Raw genomic sequence first — 24,954 nt, forward strand, 5'->3', positions numbered from 1 at the left:
GGGTGTAAGATGTTGGCTCCTTCCAGATAGGTCATTAGTTAAGCATTAACTAATTTTTCGGTAATCTTACTCCGACATGGAAGTAGAGAGATAGGTCGAAGATTAGTGAGGGTGGTGGGATCAGCAAGTTGTTTCTTTTGGAGCGGTTTGACCACAGCATGTTCCGGTCAGGATTGAATACCAGATTTCACTGAAATCTGGTATTCAATCCTGACCTGGATAACTCCATTCCTTGCAAGACTCTAGGTGATTAACACATCCTACTGCTTGAGGATAAACCTATTTTTGCTGTTTGAATGGCACGTACTCTAGAGTAGACTTTTACTGTCTGCCAACCTCCTTCAGCATGCCGCGGCCACAGAAACAATCCCCAATTGAACTTCTGATCATGATGTCGTTTCCATACATGTGACCCTGCTTATTGTCTCCCTTTCCCCCACTGGCCAGTAGCTCTATAATGTGTCTAGGTATAATTTCTCTGAGGCCTGGCATCCGGTACAGGAGTTAGTGAGTAGATTTCTAGAGGAAAACCCCATTCACTGACTTAATCACATTTGCTCTGGGAGGAAGGAAATGCATATTTAACTGGAGATTTTCAGGGATTCAGACTTTAAGAACTTACGCTCTGAAAGACCTTCAGCATCAAATTCCGCTCCTCATAACCCAACATAAGTTAAACTCCTGCAACACCTTTCAAGAAGTCCTACAAAAAAAGTTTGACCTTTTTGCACTGTATACATTAAGAAAAGAGAAAACATTATTTTGTCTGAAACAAAAGCGTTACGAATGGGGGTGAAAAAGCTGGCCGATGGCTGGTTTTTCAGTTGAGGCGGCAACGCAATAGGTCTCGCATTTGCTAGAGTTTAAACTATTGGCATTGTAAATGACAATGCCTTTTATTTATCTGTTTTGATAATTAACACATAAAAGGATTGTCGTTTACAATGCCAATAGCTCAAACTCTTGTAAATGTTGTGGCATTTGTTGATGCAGAAAAAGCATTTGACCGGGTGGAGTGGGGCTACATGTTTAGAACTTTGGACTGCATAGTTTTAAGTCAAAGCTTTATTTCCAAAGTAAAATGGCAATTTCCAATCCCCACAGCAGTGGTGATTTGCATTGGCCACACTTCATCCCCTTTCCTAATTAGCAGGTGCACAAGACAAGGGTGATTGCCAATAGGCACAACAAGGATATCCTGGGGGTCTCCCACACAGCTGTACAATCTAAAGCATTTTTCTGTGCTGATAACCTAACTTTGTCCAGACTGGAAGCCTCTCTCACATTCCTCACAGATGTAATTTGGAGGTTCTCCCACTTTCTCTGGATATCTCCTCAATTGGGGAAAATGTAAAGCAATGCCATTGCCATGATCATCAACAGTAGCCATTTTGTAACCTTATCCCTTTCACTGGAAACAGTCATTGAGAGCACAGTGGAAGACCATTTGAATCCCTTATTGTTTAAACTAAAACTAGACGGTGGGTGGACAGTTCTTTGTTTGTCACTCTGGGGCAAAACACAAGTTATTAAAATGAATTTGGCACCTAGGGTCAATTATGTTTTTGCAATACTGCCTCCATGGGTAACTAAAGAAATGCTGTTGGAACAATCCTGTATAGTGACCGTTTGAGTGAGGAGGAAAAAAACTCAGGTTAAGAATAGACAGACTACATGCCGACATGTATATCGAAGGCCTGCTATTACCACATATGGAATGCAATTGGATATTTTCCAGTTGACTCCACTATCATTGTCACCTTGGACAAGCCAAGATGGGGGTATGTATATAGAACATTTAACGGCATGGGTGATCTTAGCCCATTTACTCTTAAGATAAACACACTATTATGCAGGCCGATCCAATCTTCTGAACAATTTCTTATGCATAGCGGAGAGCACACCGGTTACTAAAGGCTGATAGTGCAGTACATGTAGGCACTCCTTTATGGGATAAAAGCCAATTCTGGATTGTGGTACGGAACGATTCTGGGATGCATTCATAGCTAAAGGCATATGCATGTTACATCAGCTATTAAAGGACAGTAGGTTGCTGACTTTTGCACAATCTGTCTTTAGACGTCACCAGATCCATTCGTAGAAATTTAGGCAACTATCACATTCTTTCCACAGCTCTAGGTCCTAAATGTGTATTGCTGTCTGTTTCCCCTTTTCTTACCTACCTGCAAGTGTGGGAACATACGAAGGAACAGGATTGTTACACGATCCTTGTAGACATGGTTTTCTAACACCCAATAATGTCACAACTTAGACAGGTGCTCTAACAGACAACAGAAGAACTATACAGATGAAAAATAGGTGGTGCTTTTTCTCAAATCATAATGATGTACAGGAGGCCAGGCTGAAGTTAGGATACTATAAACTGCTGCACAGGTTGCATTGGTCAAAGCTAAGGTTAGAAAACACCATCTTTCTCTCCACGTATGTGGATGTATATCTCACCAGCCGGTTAGTTAAATTGTCCACATAGTCTGGGAATGCACCTTGTTGAGCTCCTGCTGAGACCATATTTAGAAAGAGATGAGAACCATCTATGACCTGCAGGGATATTTAATGGGGTAGGCGGTATCATTACAAAATACATTGCAATACCCAGTGATCACTCCACAGTCAATTAGATAGCTTGCCTCGGCTTTGGCTGTTGCCAACCTTGGGTGTGCTGCACTTCTAGAAAATGACAAATGTTTGAACTTCTGAAACCTGGCTACGAGAAATATACCTAGAGCCGTATCACAGTAAGTGCCCCGGGAGCACAACAGGCGTTTGCGCCCGCTTTGTGTGCCCCAGGGGCACTCTGTTATTACAGACAGGGGCGCAGACGCTTGTGTGTCCCCTTCAGTAATACCAATATCGCTGGCGCACTTATGGCGCCAGCGCTACCTTCAGGGGGCATTCCTTAGCCTCCTAGTGTGCACCATATTACAGACATCGGCGCAGAGGCAAAGAAGCTCTCAGGGGTGCATTCTCAGTTCACCACCTTGTAGGTGGCGCACTGAGTGAGCCCCCTGAGACCAGCCCTTTGGACGGGGGGAGGGGGTCCTATGGACCCCCCCACCCCCAGTCAGCTCCTTGCAGGTGGGTGCAGTCACTGACTGCACCCGCCTGCAATGTGATCTCTAATCACCTTCAAAAGTGCAGACGGGTTGCTGCCTGCACTGTGAACACACGGAGGGGCTGCAAGCCACCGCTCCATGTTTTCACAGGCATGCGCTGCCCCCAAGGAAGCGCAAGTCCGCGGCTGCCCTGGGGCAGATTATTAGTCTTACTAGGGCGAATATAGCTCGTTACATCGCAATGTACTTCATTGTGTGTTCTTACAACGCAGTTGTTACACCGACCGCGTTAGTACGCGATGCACCTACATCGCAAGTCATTACGACTTGCACTAGGGGGCGCGCTGGACTTGGGAATAGTATTAATTACTATTCCTACTCCAGTTTGCACAACAGTAGGGAAGGTGTTAGAATTCATTTCCAATACCTCAGAGCCCCCCTAGTGCAAGTCGTTGTAATGACTTGTGATGTAAATGCATCGCGTACTAACAACGCGGCCGTTGTAACAACTGTGTTGTAAAGCGCAATATAATGACCGCATTGTAAGCACTGTTTCTCATCTAGGGTGCATTTTCATTGTTTGCGCCCGGTGCCGGTTTTAAAAGGTGTGCCCAGCGCAAACAATGAAAATGCAGAATACGGCCCCTGGTGGCAAACTATGATTAATTTATAAATGAAATAACAGTTTACCTGTTTTTGACCAGATCCGAGGAGGATTTGTTTTCGGACGGGACAATGAAGTGGGGGACAAAATGTGTAAAGCTAATGTTTAGGAAGAAATAGAACAAGCATTTGCAATGCAATAGGTCTCGCATTTGCGAGAGTTTAAGCTATTAGCATTGTAAATTACATTTAACAAAAAAAAGCATTGTAAATTACAATGCCTTCTATTTGTTTTAAAAACCAAAACCTAAATAAAAGGCATTGTCATTTACAATGCCAATAGCTCTCACTCGCGTAAATGCGAGACCTATTGCATTGCAAATGCTTGTTTTAAAGTGATTATGATCGCTGGGGGCCATACTCCCTAAACCCTCGGCCCCTGATTGTAATTGCAGTTATATAGCGCTTACTACCTCTGGCGAGTTGATGAAACGCTTTTTGGCAAGTAGCACTCTACTATCCACTACGAGCCTTAAAAAAAGAGTGAACACTGGTGCGAAAGGAGGGACCCAATGTCTGTCTGAGAAACGAGAGCACCATTCCTCATCCCACAAAGCGGGGATGTGCACAACATGAATGTACACAGCATGAATGTACACAGCATAAATGTATTCTTTTTGGCAAGCTTCAGTCGTCAAGAGTAGAAAAGGGATCCTACCATGATGACCCCTTCTGCTAATGTGTGTCCACGCTTCTGATTTTTAGCTAAACTTGAAACGCCCAGTGTCACCATCTGCTTTTTCACACATTACCCATGTTTTCTTTCTCTGCGCCAATCCCCAGCCGCTGCACGAAAAGATGGACTTGGATCATACTTTGCCGCCTCATGTAGACATGCGGGTTGGTGGCCATGCCCAGGATGTTGCTGATTCCTCCACAACTTTCAGCCATGCTGACCAACAGCCGCCTGCTGTACCACTTGGCTAAAAGACATTGACAAAAGCAATAGCACTCGCATTGCCAAGACCAATTGGCTTTGCCAATGCTCCTGTTTCGCATGAGTGGATTTAGGGGTTGATGGGGAACAATGTTCTAGCAAGGTTTACAAACAATACCCAAATGCATTTGGAAAGCGCATGTGGATAGTATATGAAGTATTTCCATTGTGCTCAATAGGTGATTTATGCCAATCATGGGCACAGACACTGCATGCTTTCACAAAAGATTACCGTAACTACTGTGGTCCATTTTCTGGCAACCAGGTATACTCAAAGGATGGTGGTTTGCGGATGTAGCTACTGTAATAGGTTTGCCAGGGAGTTCTGCCTAAGTGGACTCCAAGCACAAACACAAGATAGTTTAAAGTTTTTTTTAACGCACTATGACACAGACTGCGTTGACCATGTTATAGCCCTTTTTGTTAACTTTAAACCATGCTGTACAGCATGTGTAACATGTCTAAAACACACTGACAAAACCGACAGCTTTGCCAGTGCTTGTTTCTTAAAGGAAATGGGACTGGATTTAGATAAGATGAGTTTATTTTTCGGCTTGTCTGAGAGTTTCAGTAGTCCTCTGGACCACTATCCCCAGCAAACATTTTTATTACATTCACAATTGTAAATATCGTACCACCCAAATCAGGAATCAGTGACTTTTCAAAGATATGTGGCTGGATATCGGTTGAAAAGCATTGATACAGTCCATAACTAATCCTATTCAGAATGGACGCCCTAAAAACGCCTCTTCTGATCACTGATTTGTGACGTTTTTCTAAGTCCATTTTGCAATATAAACAACCTCTTAGCGAATCGCAATAAAAAAGCCATTTAGTAGTCCCAAACCCCGCCATTTTCCGAATCACAAACTTTATAACCCCAAAATGGCTCTGCACATCAGACCCAAATATCTCTATTCATTATGTAGCAGCCTAGCTTACGCTGTGTGTAACTCAATATTAAAATAATGACTTGCATATTTAGAGTGCTCAATCTCAGGCTGGGGATCTCGTAGCACTATAAATAGACTCCACTATTTCCGCCTGCACCAACCAGGATTCAGTTGTATGACTCATTATATATACAGATATCTGCAGTGACGGCATTAACCAAATAATCTCTTGTGTCATAAAATCGCACATTTCCCAGGTTACTTGAACTTCCATTTATATTTAATTTATGAAGGTGAAAGTCTAACATGATAGTTGTAGAATGTTTTGTCCTTTTCAGACACATTTCTGACCCAGTCCCCTTTGCACTCAGTTTCCCTTCTTGTTTTAATCAGTGAAACTTTTAAGGGGGGGGGGGGGCACTGAGGCCCCCTGGGCACTGCTGTCCAAGCACACAACAGCTGAAGAGCTGTGTGTGCATCGTCGAAGGTGCAGCTGCCCGGGCTAGGGCATGGGAGGGAGGGTTGGGGGGGACTAGAGTTCTTTTGGCCCAGTGGGCGTTGGGCACACCTGGGAACTCATTCACCCCACAACATACCTTGAGCCATGAGGACAGCCATCGGCATTCCCGCCAAGGCCACTTTGCGCAAAACCTGCGCGTGCATTCCCACCTCCATCCCTGCGCTTCCCTTCGTGTTCGTCTGCCAAGGACAACAGATAGTGTCTGAGTGGAGCCAGGACCAGGGGTGAAGAGGCTCTTGTGCCAGCCCGCCAGGCACGTCAGGTTCTTCACTTCTCTGCCTGCATCTGAACTGCTAAAGGAATTAGTTCAGGAGAGATTCCCACCACTCTTCACCCTCCCGCCCGTCCCCCTCCACACACACACGTCTGTGTTTCCACAGAAGTGCCGGGCACAGCTGTGCCAGCCCCTCTGCCAGTCCCACTACATTGTGAATTCTATACAGGACGATTGATCTTCACACAGCTTCTTAAAAATAATTACTCTGGCAAGAACCTCCTTAACAAGCATCGCGGCACCGACGCTTTACTTTTAATATTAAAAGTAAAGCGCGGGTGCTGCAATTATACCAAAAGTAAAGAAATAGATGTTTTTTCTATTTCTTAACTTTTGGTATAATCGCGGCACCCGCGCTTTACTTATAACATTAAAAGTAAAGCGCAGGTGCCGCGATTATATCAAAAGTAAAGAAAACAAGCGGCACTGAAAGCAATCGCGTCGCGATCGCTATTGTCAACAACTAGTGGTGCGCGCACGCCACAGAGGAGCGGGGGGACGGGAGCGCGACAGCAAGGCGAACGCCGGCAATGGGCGTTTCAAAGGCTGGACATTGTCCTGCCTTTGCCCAATCGCGTGCCGTTTAAAAAAAAAAAAAAACACGCGCAAGCCAGTGCCAGAAGGGGAAAGCAAAACCACACGCACGAGCGGGTAGCTTTCTAAACCCCGTACAAGAGGTCTCGCGCTGCGCGAGCAGTTCTGCGCACTGCAACGCTAGGCGCGAGATCTAAAGAGCTTATGATGCACATTTAATGACATCTGACAGTGCTGTGTTGAATTTGATGCACCTGCTATTCATGTATTGATGTTGTGGAGGAGTGTGGCTCAATGGTTAGAGTGGCAGACCCTGAAGCAGAGTTCTGGCCAGGGACCAGGGTTCGATTCCCGCCTCGGCGGGGCTCGGGCTCAATTTCCTCGGACCTGTCTATTCTCGCCTCGGTGCCTATTCTAATCACGGGCCCCACGCTGCAACTCTGGGCAATAGCTTGCTTAGCCTCCACACCGGCCCCAACAGCGCTAAGGATGCCTGGCTTCACCCTGGGGGTGTCCAGGAGTGGACACTTCACAGGGAAAGCCAGGAGGGGTTCCACAGCGGTATGAGTATCCGCGCCAGGAAACCGCAAAGGCGACACCGCAAGGTGGCTGTCTAGTGACAGTGCGCTCTATAAGTACCTTGACATTTACATTTGTTCTCTACTTATTGTATACCTTGGGATGAGTGTACATGTTGCATTATTAAGCTTTACTACCTTGATTGTTGTGTAGGGTGAGAAAATAGGATGGGAGCGAAGTGGGTAGCAGGAAGGACTGGATTAAATATATGATAATTCAAGAACGACATCTGGATCAATACCTCTTTGGGGAGATTGATTAGAGATCAGATACCTCAAAGAGACAAATGTGATCTAAGATGCCTTTGTCTTTTTATTTTTTTATTTTATTTTTTTACTTTACTTATCTTTGCTGTCCAAGTGACACAAGAATATGTTCTTTGATACCTAATGTAACGGTGAGCATTGCTGTATATGGCTGGGATGGTTAGTCAATGCAGGCAACCAGATTGCCAATATAATAATGTGGTGGTCTTGTTTTTCTCAACATGCTTTTCAATAAAAAATCTAATCACAAAGAACCTATTTAAACAACCTTAGTGTTCTTGAACTTGTGACCGACCCAGGAACAAATGTAAACTATTACTGGAAAAGTCGATTGGTATGGCTTTAATGTTGTGTAAGGCACATGCATATGCGATCATGTCCAGATGCCATTTGGTGGAATTACCAAAGTCAGACCTGTTGGATTTGCCAATGCTCATTTGTTATAGGTTTCTTCTTTTGATTTGTAAGATAGCAACTTGGATGTCTGTACACACATGTTTTGTGCGCTTTTTGCTTGGATTTCTGGAAGCTTTTTGCCGAATTGAATCATCCAGGACTCTCGCCTGAGTTTGGCACGGCTATGAATTCGATTCTAAGGTTTTGATCGGGGGTAAATTACTTGTGGGAGAATTATCATTTACTCGCCTGTAACAATTGATGTCCAGGGTGGGCTCTGCCCATCCCATAACCGATTCTCTCCTTATAGTGGCTGCATGACTTCTCCAAAAAAGCACATGCCTTTCTGAAGGCAAATCTCTGCCTCGATATTGTCACTGTAGAAGAAAGTTATGACAGAATATGTACTCCTGGAAAAATCTGCTCAAATGTGTTTTTTCGATAGTTCTCGCTTTATGCATTTTGGCAAAGAGCCGAGGTAGCAAAAAACCCGAATGTTTTTGAATTTAAAAACAATTGCTGTTTTGAGGTTCAGTCTGCTGTTGGGTATGATTCTAGGTTAAAGTTATGAATCTGAGGTCGATCACAGGAGAAGTGTGAAGTATTCTCAGGTAAGTAAGTGTTCGAGGCATGTATGCTGAAGACACACATGCTTTGAATACTCATGCCATCTAGTGTTGGGTCCTGATGTTTGCAAGTTGTTTTTCTTTGAAAAAATCTTTCCAGTCACGAGGTAAGGTGACTCCTCCTTTCGGTGATAGTGCGCATGGGCATCAACTCCATTGTTAGATTGTTTTTTTCCGCCATTGGGTTTGGACGTGTATTGCTGGGCTCAGGTTCGAAACAGTTCTTCGGGTTCCCCTTGGTGCGCAATACACTCTTCCGTAGATGGTATTGTTCTTGCACGCGTTTCCCTGTTCTCCGGTTATCAAATCGATCGGGAAACTCACTGTCTTCGGTCAGAAACATTGGGGGAGGCCCTTGGGCGTAGTGGCATAGGCCTACCCTTCCGCCGATGGAACAATCTCCATTCCAGTTCTCCCTCGAACCGTTCCAAGTACCCTCACACAGACCTACATCAAGTTTGTAACTTGTGGAGGAGGAGCCTAGCGCGCAACCAAGATGGCCGCGTAGGTGCGAAGCTCCCGAGGACCTCCGCGACCTCCTGAATTAATCCTGAATATATCCTTTCTTTGACGAGGGGACTGTGTCTGTGTACCCGAGCTGAGGCGGCACCCGTTTTCCGTTTTCGAATCGGACCCCGGACACTGGTGGGAGCACCGCTCGAAGATTGCGGCCTTCTCCGCGCCGGCCCCCCGGATTGGAGTTGTGGGGCGATCCGGGGACAAAGCGAACAACAGCGGCGGGCAGGGCTGGGCGACTCGCGTACCCCGCGCTTTCACTTTCGCTTTTGCGCCCTCCCTGCCCTCAAGCGAGGTAGGGTTGCGGAGCGGGGTGCGGTGGTGTGGCCTTGTCCCGGTGCCCGGCTGACCCGCCGGCTGTGAGTTGTCCTGCGGTCCAGTGGTCACCCCCCCCCCGGAACCCGTGAACTGGTTTATCGGCCCTTTTGAGGAGATTGGCACGACTTTGGGAGTGCGACATGTCCACAAAGCAAGATGGCGACCGGGCAAAGGTGAAATCGACCCGCCGTGGCCCGGCACTTCAGTCAAACAGTATGGACCGCTACACCCTCCAGAAGGGATCCCCAGAGGCACAGCGTACATCCCCCGCGGGCCCGGCTGAGGCGTCTGCTCAGCCCGCGGATCTGACCCTCCGGGACGTCATGGGCGCCATTGCCGAGATGAAGGCCTCGGTGGACCAGCGCTTTGATACTCTGGCGCAGAAGATAGACTCGGCCCTGGTGGATGTGGGCCTGGTGAGAGCCGACTTGTCTAAAACAAATGACCGGGTCGATTCCCTGGCCCACACCACCTCGAGTCTCACTACAGACGTGGCGGCCCTTCAAAAGGAGGTGCACCGGCTTGGCCAGGCGAGCGCCCTGATGGACCGTCGATTGGAGGACGCCGAGGGTCGGGCCCGGAGGAACAACGTTCGCATTGTCGGGGTGCCGGAGGGACGGGAGGAGGAGGCGGCAGATTTGTTTGTGGAAGACCTGATCCTCACCCGTCTCCAGCCCCGGGGGCTGAGTAAACTTTTTGCGGTGGAACGTGCTCACAGGGTCCCCGGAGGAAGACCTAAGGCCGGAGCCCCGCCGCGGCCTCTCATTGCCCGGATTTTTAACTTTCGGGACAGAGACGCTATCCTGCAGACTTCCAGGCTACAGGGACCGGTCAAGCTCGATAATATGGACGTGAATTTCTACCCTGACTTTACTCCGACAGTCCAAAAGCAGAGACTGAGTTTTCTCGGAGTTAAACGTCGCCTACGGGACCTGAACCTTAAGTACTCAATGCTTTTTCCAGCTAAGCTGAGGGGGGAGGTGGATGGTCGCACGCACTTTTTTGACCGTCCCGAGGCAGCTGGGGACTGGTTGGATACTCTGCCTGGGGATCGGGGCCGGGGGGGTGGGGGGGGTGCGGTTGGCGGGGAGGGCTCGCCGGACCAGAACTGAGGGGTGCATAGTAGGCCTTGCTCTGGACAACATTCCTGTTACCATTCACTGACCGTGTATGTTCCCCTCCCATGGAGGTCGTGCGGGGCCCATTGGGGGCTTTCCCTCCTCCTCTAGGGGACTAGTTAGTTTTTCATCTATGGGGCGACAGGCACACTGCACTTTGGGGGGGCTGTCTGGGCTCATGCAGGGGTGCAGGGAGGGGGGAGTTCTGTTGGGATGGGTGGGCGGGGGTGGAGTGTTTGTTTGCACCGCAAGGCGAACCCTTTACTGTATTGTTGTTTTTGAGATGCTCTTTGGGGGACGACTGATGGCTTCCATGTATGATGGGGGGTAGGGATTTGACTGTGTTATCATGGAACGTTAACGGACTGGGGGATAGGATTAAGCGTGGTGTGGTCCTGCAGTATCTGAAACGGATTTCACCAGATGTGGTCTTCCTGCAGGAGACACACCTTATAGGTAATTCCTTTCATGCCATGAATCGGCGAGGCTATCGCTTGGCGGCCCATTCGGGCTTCACCTCGGGCTCGCGGGGGGTGGGCATCATGATTAAGAACTCGCTCCCATTGGAGATTGATGAGGTGCGCCATGATGAGAGGGGACGTTACACTGTCTTGGTGGGTAGAATGGAGGGCAAAGTGATCGTTTTTGTATCAGTGTACGTTCCGCCGGGGTTGCAATCTACCACGTTTGCGGACCTGGGGCGCCTCCTCCTTGACCTCCCGGGTGGGCTTCTGGTAGTTGGGGGAGACTTCAATGCGGTGGCTTCTGGGTCTATGGATCGTCATCCCCCCAGGGACCTCCCCCGGGCACAGGCGTGGCTGTCCGGCCTTTTAGATACACTAGGATTGGTGGATTGCTGGCGACTAAAGCATCCCGCGCAGCTGCAATACACCTTCCACTCTGGTGCCCATGGTAGCCTCTCGCGGCTTGATTATGTCCTTGTCCCTGCGGCCTATGCTGGGAGAGTGGGAGAGGTGCGCCACTTGGCGCGGGGTATTTCAGATCACTCCCCATTACTGTTGCACTTTGATGTCTTCCCGAGGGGGGAGGGCAGGGTAGCCCCAATCAATGCCTGGTACTTGCGCGACCCCACTATTCGAGCAGAATTGATCAAATCCTTGCAGCGGTACTTTGAGGAGAATGTGGGGTCTGTCCCTTCGGCTATCTCCCTTTGGGAGGCTTTTAAGATAGTTCTCAGGGGGGAGGCCCTCTCCCTTATCTCCCATGCCCGGAGGCGCGAGCGGGAGGAGGTAACCCGGGTGGAGGCCGAAATTACTGAACTACAGGGTGACCTGGGGAGCGGGGTGACGGATGCCACATTGCATGTTCTACACCTCAAGCAGGCGGCCTATAGGGCCCTCGTCACGGAGGCGGCCAGGGGCCTCAGTAGGGAGCAACAGGGGCGACTGTATGACGTGGGTGATAAGGCTGGTAAATTGATTGCGTGGTTGGACAAAAAGGAGAGAGCGAGTCGTGTGGTTCCGTTGATCGAGAGGATGGATGGTGTGTGTGTCACCGAGCCGGACGCCATTGTCTCCTGCTTCGCGGATTATTTCCGCGAGGTGTATTCCCCGGTTTCTCCCTGCTCGGAGGAGGATTCCCATGCCCTGCTTCGGGACATCGCGCTGCCCTCCCTTTCGGTGGAGGACAGGGACTCGCTGGACGCTCCTCCCACCTCGGACGAAATTGCCCTTGCCATCCGCTCGGTCGCATCTGGCAAGGCCATGGGCCCCAATGGCATCCCTATCGAGCTGTATAAGCTGCGACCGGATGTACTGGCGCCCCACCTGCGCGCGATGTTCCTGGCGGCCCGCTCGCGGGGTTCCCTTCCGCCGGACCAGCGTCTGGCCACGATCGTGGTGATCCACAAGGAGGGGAGACCCCGTGAGCGGGTCACATCCTATAGGCCCATCTCGCTCTTGAACGCGGAGCCCAAAATCCTCGCCAAGGTGCTGGCCAACCGGCTGGTCGGCGTGGTGGGCGATTTGGTCCACCAAGACCAGTCCGGCTTCATACCCCATCGTAACACGGCCCTTAATCTGCGACGCTTGCACGGGGTGCTCGCGCGTGTCCCGTTCGTGCGGGAGCCGGCCATCTTGGCGTCCTTGGACGCCACCATGGCGTTTGATACGCTCGAGTGGCCATACATCTGGGCGATGCTGGCGAAGTTTGGCTTCGGACCGGGCTTCATCGGCTGGGTCAAGTTGTTGTATTCCGGCCCACTGGCGCAGGTGGTGGTGAATGGACGAGTCTCGGCTCCATTCGCACTGGGACGGGGCACGCGACAGGGTTGCCCCCTGTCGCCTCTCCTGTTTGCACTGGCCCTGGAGCCCCTGGCGGAGTGGCTGCGGTGGCACCCTTCCATCCGTGGTCTCCGCTGGACCCCCGAGCATGAGGACCGTGTGTCTCTCTACGCTGATGATATCCTTCTATATCTCGCCTCCCTGCGTAAATCACTGATCGTCCTAGTTGATGTTTTGCGCTCATTCGGTCGCAACTCAGGCCTCGTCATCAACTGGGGGAAATCCTGTGTATATGTGCTTGCCGGGGAGGCTCCGGTCCTACCACGGGACTGTCCGATCCAGATTGCTTCCCAGGGGTTTCGGTACCTGGGTATATATATATTACTCTGGACCCGGAGGCCCGCTACGAGCGGAATTTGCTACCCCCCCTCCAGCGCTTGAGGGAGGACGTGGTGCGTTGGCGGCGTCTGCCGCTTTCGCCGCTCGGCCGAGCGGCCTTGTTTAAGATGATGTCGTTGCCGCGCTTTCTGTACGCTCTCCAGAACACTATGGACTTGGTCCCGGCGCGTTACTTCCGAGAGGTGGAGAGTTTGCAGCGTCGCCTGTTCTGGGATGGGAGGCCACGTATTGCCTTGGCTAAATTGACGCTTCCGTGGTACGATGGGGGGGTCGCCCTCCCGGATATTAAACGGTATTACTGGGCCTCCCAGCTAGCTGCGATTAATCATGGCCTTTACGGGCCCGCCCTGAACCCGGCATTTGAAATGGACAAGATGCTCCTGCCCGGTGGCGACTACAATCGAGCGCTCTATTCTGGCGCGCCGGACCCTCGCCTGACGGGACCGACGCGTGTCATGGTGCGTGTATGGCACGCGGCTAACGCAGCTATGGGGTGGAAGGACCGTTTGACCCGGGCGTCACCGCTCTATGCGTCTGCGAGGTTGGGCTCCCTGTGGACCTCGAAGGGCTTCGAGAAGTGGGACACGATCGGTATCAGCACCGTGGGAGATCTCTGGACGAGGGGGGGATTCAAAACTTTCGAGACGCTGCAGACGGAGTTTCAGTTGCAAGGCAGTGAGTACTTTCGGTACTTACAAGTCCGCCACGCGCTGGGCTCCGTCTTCCCGGATGTCGCGTCCATTCCGGAGTCTTCCCCCCTAGAGGACAGAGTGCTGGATGGCCATGTCCCAGACAGCACGATCTCCCTTATATATAAAAAACTGATCAACGACCGATCGGGCCTGCTGACTGGCCTCCGCGAGGCCTGGGTTGCCGATGGGCTGGAATTGGATGACGAGGACTGGATTTCCGCGGTGGCCTCTCCGAAGGAGGTGGCCATCCCGGCTCGCCTTCGCTTCGTCCAGCTTAAGATCCTCCACCGGGTTTACGTGACGGGGCCAAGGCTTTTACGTATGGGCTTTGCTGAGGATGGACTGTGTAAGCGTGGCTGTGGTGCTTTGGCAACTTTCCTGCATATTCTGTGGGAATGCCCCAAGGTGGAGCGATTCTGGCGTGGTGTGCACGAGGTCCTGCGAGTGGTTACACGTGTCGCGCTGTTGCCTGAAGCGAGGAGATGCTTGCTGAATGTGTGGGAGCCAACCGACTACTCGGTTCCGCAGACGCGGTGGGTGACTCTGGGATACATGATAGCTAAGCGTGACATTGCTCAATTGTGGGGATCCCAGAGGCCCCCGGCGGTGTCGGCCTGGAAAGAACACATGGATTGGTGTATGTTTCGTGAAAAGGTGGTGTATGTTGCGAGGGGTAAGCCTGGGGCGTGGGTGAAAATCTGGGGCCCCTGGAACGCCTATCGCGGGGACATCTGCGAGCCGCCACTGCTGCCGGCTGCCTCACCAGCTCCGTCCCCCTAGCCGACCCCCTCCCCCAGCCATGGGCACGTGGTTCCCCAGTCCCTGATCTGTTCTCATTCCCCTCTTCAGAGTTTGGTGATTGGTTGGGGTCCCCCACTTAAGGAGCGCGTGCTGTCACTTGGGATTGCGGGTTGCCTTGCGGGTGTGGTTTTTTGTGTTGTTGTGTTTCACTAAAAGGAAACCGTATTGTGGGTTTGGAGTTATGTGGCCTGCACTGCTGACATCTCCTGATTTAACCTTTTTGCACCACCAAGAGATTTTTCTGTATGTATGTCATATGCTTCTGCCACTCTAGCGGCCGGCCAGATGGTTGTAGGCCCATACCTGTAACTATTTGAGATTGCAATAAACGGTTTCAAAAAAAAAAAAAAAAAAAAAAGTTTGTAACTTGTGCCTCTCAGTGGAGCACAAGGAGGAAGACTGCGACGCTTGTAGGTCTTCGGTCGAAGAAAACTCTACGTGATAGTCTGGCTCGGCGACGAGAAATGCAACGTCAAAGCATTCAACACACTCAAGATATCTTCAGTGAAGAATCTGAGCATGAAGAGGTCGAGGCGTCGGCGACAGAGGAAGAAGCCGCTTTCTCTGTCGGATTCTGAACTTGAGCTCGATTTGGAGTCCGACGTCGTGCCTCCGAGACAGGGTGTCATGAGTACTGAAGACCCCTTGCCCCCTAAAACCTTTCCCAAAAAACATAAGGCTACAGCACCACCTCTGCCTTCTGGCCAAGGTCGGCACCGAGACAATGTTTCTAACGCCCTGCCTTCTGGCTGAGCACTCAAACAAATCGTCAAGCCTTCCAGCTCGGGATTGAGTCGGACAAAATCAAGTTCAGCGAAACCCTCCAGTTCCGAGGACAAATCTGATTCAGAGCCAAAACCCTCCGCCCCAAAACAAAAACATGCTTTGGAGCCAAAACCTTCCGCTCCCAAAAAACAAACCTATTTCGGCGCCTAAATCAAAAGACCGCCTCTCCGAGCCTCCCGAACCAATTTAGACGTTCTCAAGGCTAAATTGGATTCTAAACAGAAAAAGATTTATGTCCATCCTGATACAGGACATATTTCTGCCAAAACACCAGTCAAACATGGACTTCCTTCAGAGGACCCTGCAGATAAAATCCCTCTGAAGAAGAAAAAGGACATGGCTACCAGCCCTGCGTATCCTGTCCCGCAATCCCCTATACCGCCACAATCTTCTCCACATTTACCAATTCAAGATCCCTTACACAGAACACCTCACGGATTGCCACATACTTAGCCTGAAGGGGATGATATTGATGAAGACACTCATTTACCTGTAGACCCATGGAATGATTATACCATTTATCCTTCAGGGAATTCTGACCCAGAGCTTTACCCCGCAAAGCCATCCCTGCCAGATGATAATGTGGCTTATCAAGAACTTATTGCTAGAGCAGCAGAATATCTTGGGGTGGCCTTCCATAAAGAGTCCTTAAGAAGACTTTTTATTTGAGTCACTTGGTTCCACACACGTCAAGTCAAACACTCCCTATGCTAAAGGGCATGATGAGGCATGCAGCTGGCACCTTCAAAGACTCTGTGTGAGCAGGTATTTTAACTCTGTCGGTAAGAAGTATTAAACTTCTCTATCTGATCCTGTTTATCAAAGGACCATTACCTCTTGACTCCCTAGTGGTGTCCAATGCTCGCAAAAGAGCTAATTCACAAACCTCTGGTAATGCACCTCCCCCAGACAAAGAATCTAAACTTGTAGATGCCTCAGAGAGGCGAGTGGCCACTCAAGCCGCTAACCACTGGTGCATTGCAAACACACAGGGCCTACTAGCTAGGTACAACAGGGCACACTGGGATGAGATGGAGCAATTTCTAACTCTTCTATCAGATGTGCTCTAGATGCTGCTGACACTGCGGCTAGGGAGATAAATACCAGCATTCTTCTCAGAAGGCATGCATGGCTTAGAATTTCGGGTTTAAACCTGAGGTTCAGCAGTCCATTTTAAACACCCCTTTTGATAAACACTTGTTTGGTCCTTAAGTAAATCGGGCTTTGGAAAAAATGAAAAAGGACACAGAAGTGGCAAAGTCCTTGGGAGCGCTCCAATCCACATCAAATAAAGGTTCCTTTTGCCGCTCCTTTTACAGAGGAGGGTCCAAGGCTACATCCTCAGACCTGAATGCTTCCTCTTATACAAGCAACAACCCTCTAGAGGTTTTTATAGCAGACGGTATAGAGGGAGCAGTTCCAAAGGTAGGGTAGAGGTTCCTCAGTGCGTAACTCCCCTTCTCCCAACAAACAGTGACTTGCCCACATCTCCCCCCGATTATTTAACACCTGTAGGGGGAAGACTTCAACAATTTCTCCCGATTTGGCAATCCATAATATCCGACAAATGAGTGATAGATCTTATCCGACATGGTTATTGCCTGAAGCTTACCACCAATCCTCCAAATATTCCACCTCGCACTCACAAACTGTCATGAGACCACTTACAGTTACTCGAACAAGAGGTGCAATCCCTCGTTGAAAAAAAGTCATAGAGCCAGTTCCATTACAGTACCAAGATTCAGGGGTTTACGCTCTCTACTTTCTAATCCCCAAAAAGGACGGCCCCTGAGACCAATTTTGGATCTCAGACAGTTAAACCAGCACATACTGTCAGAACATTTCCATGTGGTAACGCTTCAACAGGTGCTTCCACTTCTGCAGCAAGGAGATTTTATGTCCACACTAGACTTAAGACGCATACTTCCACATTCCAATCCATCCAGCTCATCAGAAATATCTCAGGTTTCTTATATCAGGCAAACACTACAAGTTCAAAGTACTCCCATTCAGAGTAACTACTGCTCTCAAAGTTTTTACCAAATTTCTAGCAGTAGTGGCAGCTCATCTCAGAAGACAACAAATTCACGTCTTCCCGTATCTAGACGACTGGCTCATCAAAGCCAGCACACACCAAAAGTGTTTACCACACACTCAAGCCATGCTAAATCTACTGCACCAATTGGGTTTCACCGTCAACATGCAAAAGACTCATTTACAGCCTTTACAAATAGTGTCTTATCTGAGAGCGACAACACTCACACGGCTCTAGCCTCTCCCAGTACAGCCAGAATTCGCAATATTCAAACTGTTATTACAGTTTCAAGCCGATCAAACCTTGCCAGCCAAAACCTTAATGCAACTGCTAGGAATGATGGCCTCCTGCATTGCAATAGTGCCTCAGACAAGACTACACATGTGTCCTCTACAAGAATGCTTAGCACGGCAGTGGAATCAGTCACAGGGTCAATTAACCGATCTAGTGTTGATAGACAGCCGCACCCATCGCTCTCTGCAATGGTGGAACCGACAAAACTTATCAAAAAGGCGGCATTTCATCGACTTTGTTCCACAGATCGTGCTAGCAGCAGACATCTGTCACAGGTTGGGGTGCCATTCTCCTCAATCACACAATTCAAGGTCTCTAGGACAACAAGCACAAATATCTCCACATCAACGATCTAGAGCTTCTAGCCGTATTTCTAGCACTCAAAGTTTTTCAGTCTCATCTCATAAATAAAGTTGTACTAGTCCGCACAGACATGACAGCCATGTACTATGTACAAGAACAAGGGGGAACAACACTCTCCAGCTGTCAGACCACTCTCAGACCATCTGGAGCTGGTCAATTCGTCACGAAATTCATCTTCTGACAGAACACCATCCAGGGGTTAACAATCAAATTGCCGATCTCCTCAGAAGAAGGAGACCGCACATTCACAAGTGGGAACTTCCTCAAATTCTCCTTCCATACTTTCAAAAATGGGGATTCCCACAACTAGATCAGTTTGCTATAGTGGACAAATCAAAATGCCCTAATTTTGCCTCAAGGTTCCCACATCCTCGCTCCAAAAACTATGCCCTATGGATCAATTGGTCAGAGATTGGCCTACGCTTTTCTGCCTCGCTCACTCCTCCCGTTTCTGGTTCTCAAGCTCAGGCAAACATCGCTCTCACTGATTTTGATAGCTCCGACATGGGCCCGTCAACCATGGTACACCACACTTCTGGAACTCTCAGTAGTTCCACATCAAAGGCTACACCTCAGTTCCAGCCTTCTCACTCAGAACCATGGAGAAGTCAGACACCCAAACCCCAAGGAGCTCAACTTAGCGATTTAGCTCCTGAAGTCCTAGAGTTTGGATACTTAAATTTGCCACCAAACTGTATGACTATTCTAAAAGAAGCAAGAAAGCCCACTACCAGAGGTTGCTATGCAGCAAAATAGAAACCATTTGTTATTTATTGTAAGAACAAGATTAGTCCTCTGGATACTTCTGTTCAAAACATTTTGTTACCTTCTGCACCTACAGCAATCTGATTTAGCTTACACATCTATTTGATTGCACCTTGCAGCAATGGCTGCATATGTGCAAAACAGACCGTATTTATCTTTGTTCAAAGTCCCTGTGATTAAAGCTTTTCTGCAAGGCCTAAAAAGAGTAATACCACCCAGAATACCTCCGGCACCAGCATTGAATCTCAACATTGTACTTACAAGACTCATGGGTCCATCTTTTGAACCATTACACAATTGGCCTTTACAGTTCCTTTCATGGAAGATTGCCTTCCTCATTGCAGTTACTTCATTAAGGAGAGTTGTTGAGCTTTAGGCATTAACCTTGGAAGAACCCTTCTTTCAGCTTCGTAAAGATAGGGTAGATCTTCGCACCAACCCAAAAGGCATCCCTAAAGTAGTTTCTGCTTTTCATCTTAACCAACCTGTGTTCTTCCTTCAACCTGATTCTGTAGTAGAACGAGCTCCTCACACACTTGATATCAGAAGAACGTTATTGTATTATATCAAAAGGACAAATGATTTTCGTAAAACAAATCAGCTGTTTGTCGAATTTGCACCAGCTCACAAGGGCAATTCGATTTCTAAATCTGGCATTTCAAGATGGATTGTTAAATGCATTCAAACTTGCTATACAAAAGCTAAAAACGTTATACCCCCTTGAGCGCATTCCACTTGCAAAATAAGGGACATCTATGGCCTTTTAGGTAACATTACTATAGCATACATATGGTAGGCAGCAACATGGTCTACACCACACGCATTAACCAAACACTATTGTGTGGATGTATTGGCATGTCAACAAGCCAATGTAGGGCAAGCAGTGCTAAAGGCACTTTTTCAGACCACTGCAGCATCTACTGGTTAGCCCCCACTTTGGGAGAATACTGCTATATAGTCTATGCTGAGCATGTGGACCTACAGCACACATACCGCGAACGGATTGTTACTTACCCCGTAAGCATCTGTTCTTGGCATGTAGAGCAGTAGATTCACATGCGCCCTCCCACCTCCCCGGTCACCTGTACTTGTTGCAGTTCTCCTTATTTACATTATACACGCATGAACATCTCTTTACTGCAATCACGTACTCCATTCTCACCCTCTTGCGGGAAAACAATCCAACAATGGAGTCTATGCCCATGCACACTATCACCGAAAGAAGTCGTCACCTTACCTCGTGACTGGAAAGACTTCTTCGTAGAAAAACAACTTGCAAACATCCGGACCCAACACTAGATCACAGGTGTATGCAAAGCATGTGAATCTACAGCTCTACATGCCAAGAACAGATACTTACTGGGTAAGTAACATAATCCTTTCCTTTATATACCTAGTTTTTCTTTCGGTGTAAGTGTAATGACCCCAATGTCCAGCTTCCTTTTGGGACAAAGGTATTTAGTACAGATTTTTCAGTAAGCTTGGCCCCAACTGCTCTGTTTTAGCAACCGGGATAATGTAATTTTTTTTCCTCCTGTTGAATTTGTATAGTCCGATTTCCGGTCTGTTGTACATATATATCTCACTTTGTTGCACTACAAGAAACACGTTATCCCAAATAAATTTAAAACAGCAGTTAAGATATATTATTAGAGATAAAATTGGTAGTAGGTAAGCTTTATGCACGTTTTAAAAATAGATAATGAAAGACCAAGATTAGATGAGAGGCAAGAAGTTTCAACACTTTGGGGCCAGCAGAGCAGAAGTGAGGGGGGTAGAAAAATATAATGGGAAGGGGGCCCTTGAACAATTATTCTGGCCATTGTAAATTGCTATGAGCAAGTTAATGCCGTAATCAGAAATAGACTGAAAACCCATATTCTAGTCTGCAAATTGTCTAAATTATACATTACTTCATGTCCTAAATAGGTGTAAGACAGCTGAAAAACAATGTGGATCATGTGGAAGAAGTGCTTTAAACATAGAAAAAAATCAGGCAAGAAGGGCAACAAAAAAAAAAGGTGTAAGTGCCAACAGCACTGAAGCCCTACCCAAACTGTAAGGAAGAAATACATTGTGCATTCTGATTTGCAGGAGATGGATAGAAAGGGACGGAAAAGGGATGGGAAACAAAGGAAGCAAAAGAGGCAATTGTAGTAGGTTGGATAGTGTCATCTGTATATCACCTCTTTCACAACTAGACTGGAGTGTTAAAATGGACTGCCCTCTGTCTTGAAACAAACAGGAAAGTAAGGCTTTTCAACAGTTTGCTTCAGGTTTACTTACCAGGTGTCTCTGTGCTTTGCTTCTTCCACAGCGGCATCATCAACCAGGGCCCGCAGTCATCCAGCTGGGTTCAGTTCTGAGCTGGGGAGGGAGATAATGATGAAGCCATGCTGGACCCTTTCGGAATGCCACACTGTGGAGCGGTGAAACTCCCAGAAGAATTCAGTGCTTCATTCCCAGATGTTTCTACTCTTCCATATTTTTAAAGTGTCATTCTGGTCTCTCATGAGAAGGATGTCTGCTTCCAGGTTACTGCTTGCCAGAAGCGCCAAAGGGAGTTGTATCGAGATCAGCTGCAAGTGTAAACATATACTGGAAAAGAACACTAACTGCATTAGGAGAATGGAAAAATCCACTCTGGAACTGACAATGGCTAGCGGGGCCAATTCTTTTTTTGACATGGACTTTTGAGAGATCGAAAAGTGACTTGAGTGTTTTGGGGCTGGGGTGCAATGGGAGGGAAGGCTGTTTGCTCTCCGCTTCCCTTTTTAGCAGAATTCCTCCATCTCCTTTCCAAAATGTGGTTTATTGATCACGCCCACCTGACTGGCCTGTTCAAAGGTCAGCTGGGATGTGCCAGTGAAGGTCTGGTTGCCCGCTTGTTTCTGCTTGGCGACATTGCTGTTTTGTAGATAGTATTATTTGAGTGTAAAAGTGCATGCCCATTTGTCAGCTGATCGGTATGAAAATGCTCCCTAACCAGTCATCTTACTCCCCTGCATTCCACTACGTAAAGGAGTGCCATCCATCCAAAGGAAATATTTACTGCACTTTGTCTGCCACACCTCTTCAGAAGGCTGCAGAGGTGTTATTCCTGCTGTCACATATAGGAAGGCCATAACTAATCCCAAAGTTGCCTACGTTCTATATTTGTTGGTCCCCAGGATCACTGTTTCTCCATCCTCACAAGGATACCTGCAGGTTCACTTTGAATTATTCTTTCACATTGTTTCAAGTTTCCAGCATTCAGCTTTCTTGTTCCTTTCTTTATCTTTCCCTTGTAGCTGCCTACCAATTTCATCAGTTGGCAAGTTCAATCATGTCAGCCTCCCCTATGCTGCCATTGTGAATGTAAAGCTGTAAGTGGTAGAACAGGGCACTTTACATAAAACTCGCATGTTAGCTTGTTTGTGTTTTTGCACCTCAGAATCCTTTTCAAGAGCCAGGCAGATATATAGAGTTGATTGATCACTTGGCACTAAAGCTATGAACAAGTTGTCCTCCTTATGGCCAGCTCGACCTTGGCATTATTTTGCTCCCTAGAACACTAGCTGTTAGCAACTGAATGATAACTGAGAAGAACCTGTCGCCAGTGTTGCTTCAGTTTCTGAACACAAGCTGTGAAAGAGTCGCCCATCACTGGATTCCACACAAGCACACAGACTGATTGCGTCATCAGTTGGAAATACCACTGGTCAGAGAGCAACTTGATTCCAGCACTGAGCAGCGTAAGCTGCAATTGGCCTCCCATGTTTGCATCTCCCTCCTTCCAAGCAATCAATGACTGATTCCTGTTCCACCACACTTTTAGTGCAGCAGACATAGATTCCAATCCTAATTTGTTTTTAGCGTTCCCATCCATGTGCAAGTTGTCTTGGAGCCACCCTTAACTTTTAGATCATTCATGAGAAGTAAACAGCTTACTTTCTAGACTTCTCATTTCTAGCACACACTCCCATATGAGCGCAAAAGCTGTTGAGTCTCCATTGGATCATTCAAAGCCCTCAATCTCAAAATAGCTCATGAGCTGGCAGTTTATCCCTTGTCCATCTCTGTGTGGTCTCAGCATGGATTCCCTCGGATCTGTAATAGGTTCCTCTTTGATTGCAGCCCATTTCCTTCACCTTTGCCATATTGCAATACATGAGCAGAGTACAAGTTTCCCCCAATTTGACCACAGTCTTTATGCGCGGTTTGCGCCTGGTGAATGAATCGCTCCTGGGCTCTATGCTTTTTGTAGAGAGGACTATTGACAGACGAGCAGTGTACCAGTCAACTATTCTAAATATGTTGACAGACCTCTAAAGCTGTTGACTAGCCACTTCCTTTCCACAACTTCCATTAGTGCGAAAGATGTTCCAAGTACTTGATGTGCAGAATTGTCACATTTCATTGTGCTTTACGTTTCACCTGTTGTACAATTTAGACTTTCTGGGGTGTTCCTTCCAAACATGGCAGTGTTAACACCTCTAGCATTCTCCTTGTGTGGTTATCTGATCACAGGTGTTTCGATCAGTATTTGATTTCTAGAAAGAATCTTACAAGTTAAGAAAAAGTAATTCAGGTACAGTTAAGGAGTGAAATAAAGAAGCCATTCCTCCATTATAGAACTTGTAGAGACAAAAGAGAACTATAAAAGACAATGGATGTGTTAGGGGCAGGACTTGGCACCCTCGTATACATAACAAATTAGTCCAGGAATCTGAACTGCTCTGCTAGAAACTAGGGCCAACACCCCTTGTCTTTATCCCTAGTCTTAAAATATCATATTAATGTATACATGAAGTAATATATATTGTGTGTTTGAGCAAAATATGAAGCAGAAAGAGCTAGAAAATTCAATTATTATGTATATAAAGTAAATGGCTGTATCTGTGCAATATCGACAAAGATAATAGCGATAAAAAATACATTACTCGAGTTTGTGTTTTGTATTCTGTGATAAGTGGTGAGAGAATTACACTGAACTGGACAAGCTGTAGGACAGCAGAGGAGATTCAAACGTATGGAGAGTTCACAATCCCTAGGTATATATGCAAAAGCTGAGCAGGTAGCAGAACCTCAACTGGAATGACCTGGACAGCACTTTCTATAAGACGTGGTGGCTCATGCTGCATACAGATGGAATAAGCCACCGGGGATAACGCATCTAACCAAAAAAAACTCACCAGCATATAGAGAAAGGCAGCTGGACTTCTCAGCTCTCGCCGGACGTTTTGAATGGGGTTCACTGGCAAAATTATTTGCTGGTTCTCCTCCTACCTATACTATTTGTAAAGACCCTAGGCAACCTGCAATTTACTACACAAATGATGTGTCCGTAAATATGAAAGCCAAGAAATACAAGATTAAAAAAAGAGAAATGCAGTGTTCGAGGCATATGAGCTGCAGATCACACACTAGCATAGTAGATCGCCATATGGTGTTGGGCTCGGATGCTTGCACTTTGTTGTTGTCTTGGAAGAAGTCTTTGTAGTCACGAGATAGGTGACTCCTCCCTTGGACGATAGTGCGCATGGGCATCAACTCCATCCTTAGATTGTTTTTTCCCGCCATTGGGTTCGGATGCAACTTTTCCGCTCCGGTTCGAAATCTCAATTTCAAACTTTTTCGAAGCGCAAAACTTCCAGAAAATCATCGGATTCACTTCATCTTTGACCCAACATCATCGGCTTGATTCCGGTCGTCGACGCGGGCCGCTGGGCCTATCCACGCCGTAAGGCCTACGGCTCATGGAAAGGACGCCATTTAAAAAATGCCCCCAGTGTGAGGCAAAGTTCCCGCACAGTGACCATCACAAGGTCTGCAATCTGTGCCTATCATCTGAACACGACGAGTCCAGCTGTCCAGCCTGCG

The 24,954-nt window shown here is 47.8% G+C and overlaps 1 protein-coding gene across 2 annotated transcripts in view; it reads left to right on the forward strand.

Annotated features, from left to right (window-relative positions):
- NECAP1 (NECAP endocytosis associated 1) overlaps window positions 1-24,018 on the forward strand; it is a 199,751-nt gene extending 175,733 nt beyond the window's left edge. For both annotated transcript variants that reach the window (XM_085619869.1, XM_085619868.1), the window contains one exon: window positions 21,410-24,018. In XM_085619869.1, coding sequence (XP_085475995.1) covers window positions 21,410-21,525 — 116 coding nt within the window. In that variant the 3' untranslated portion in view covers window positions 21,526-24,018. The remainder of the gene's footprint in view (window positions 1-21,409) is intronic.
- Window positions 24,019-24,954: the final 936 nt, after the last annotated feature.

The sequence above is a fragment of the Triturus cristatus genome, chromosome 7, assembly GCF_964204655.1.
Source record: "Triturus cristatus chromosome 7, aTriCri1.1, whole genome shotgun sequence".
In the NCBI taxonomy this organism is placed as follows: domain Eukaryota; kingdom Metazoa; phylum Chordata; class Amphibia; order Caudata; family Salamandridae; genus Triturus; species Triturus cristatus.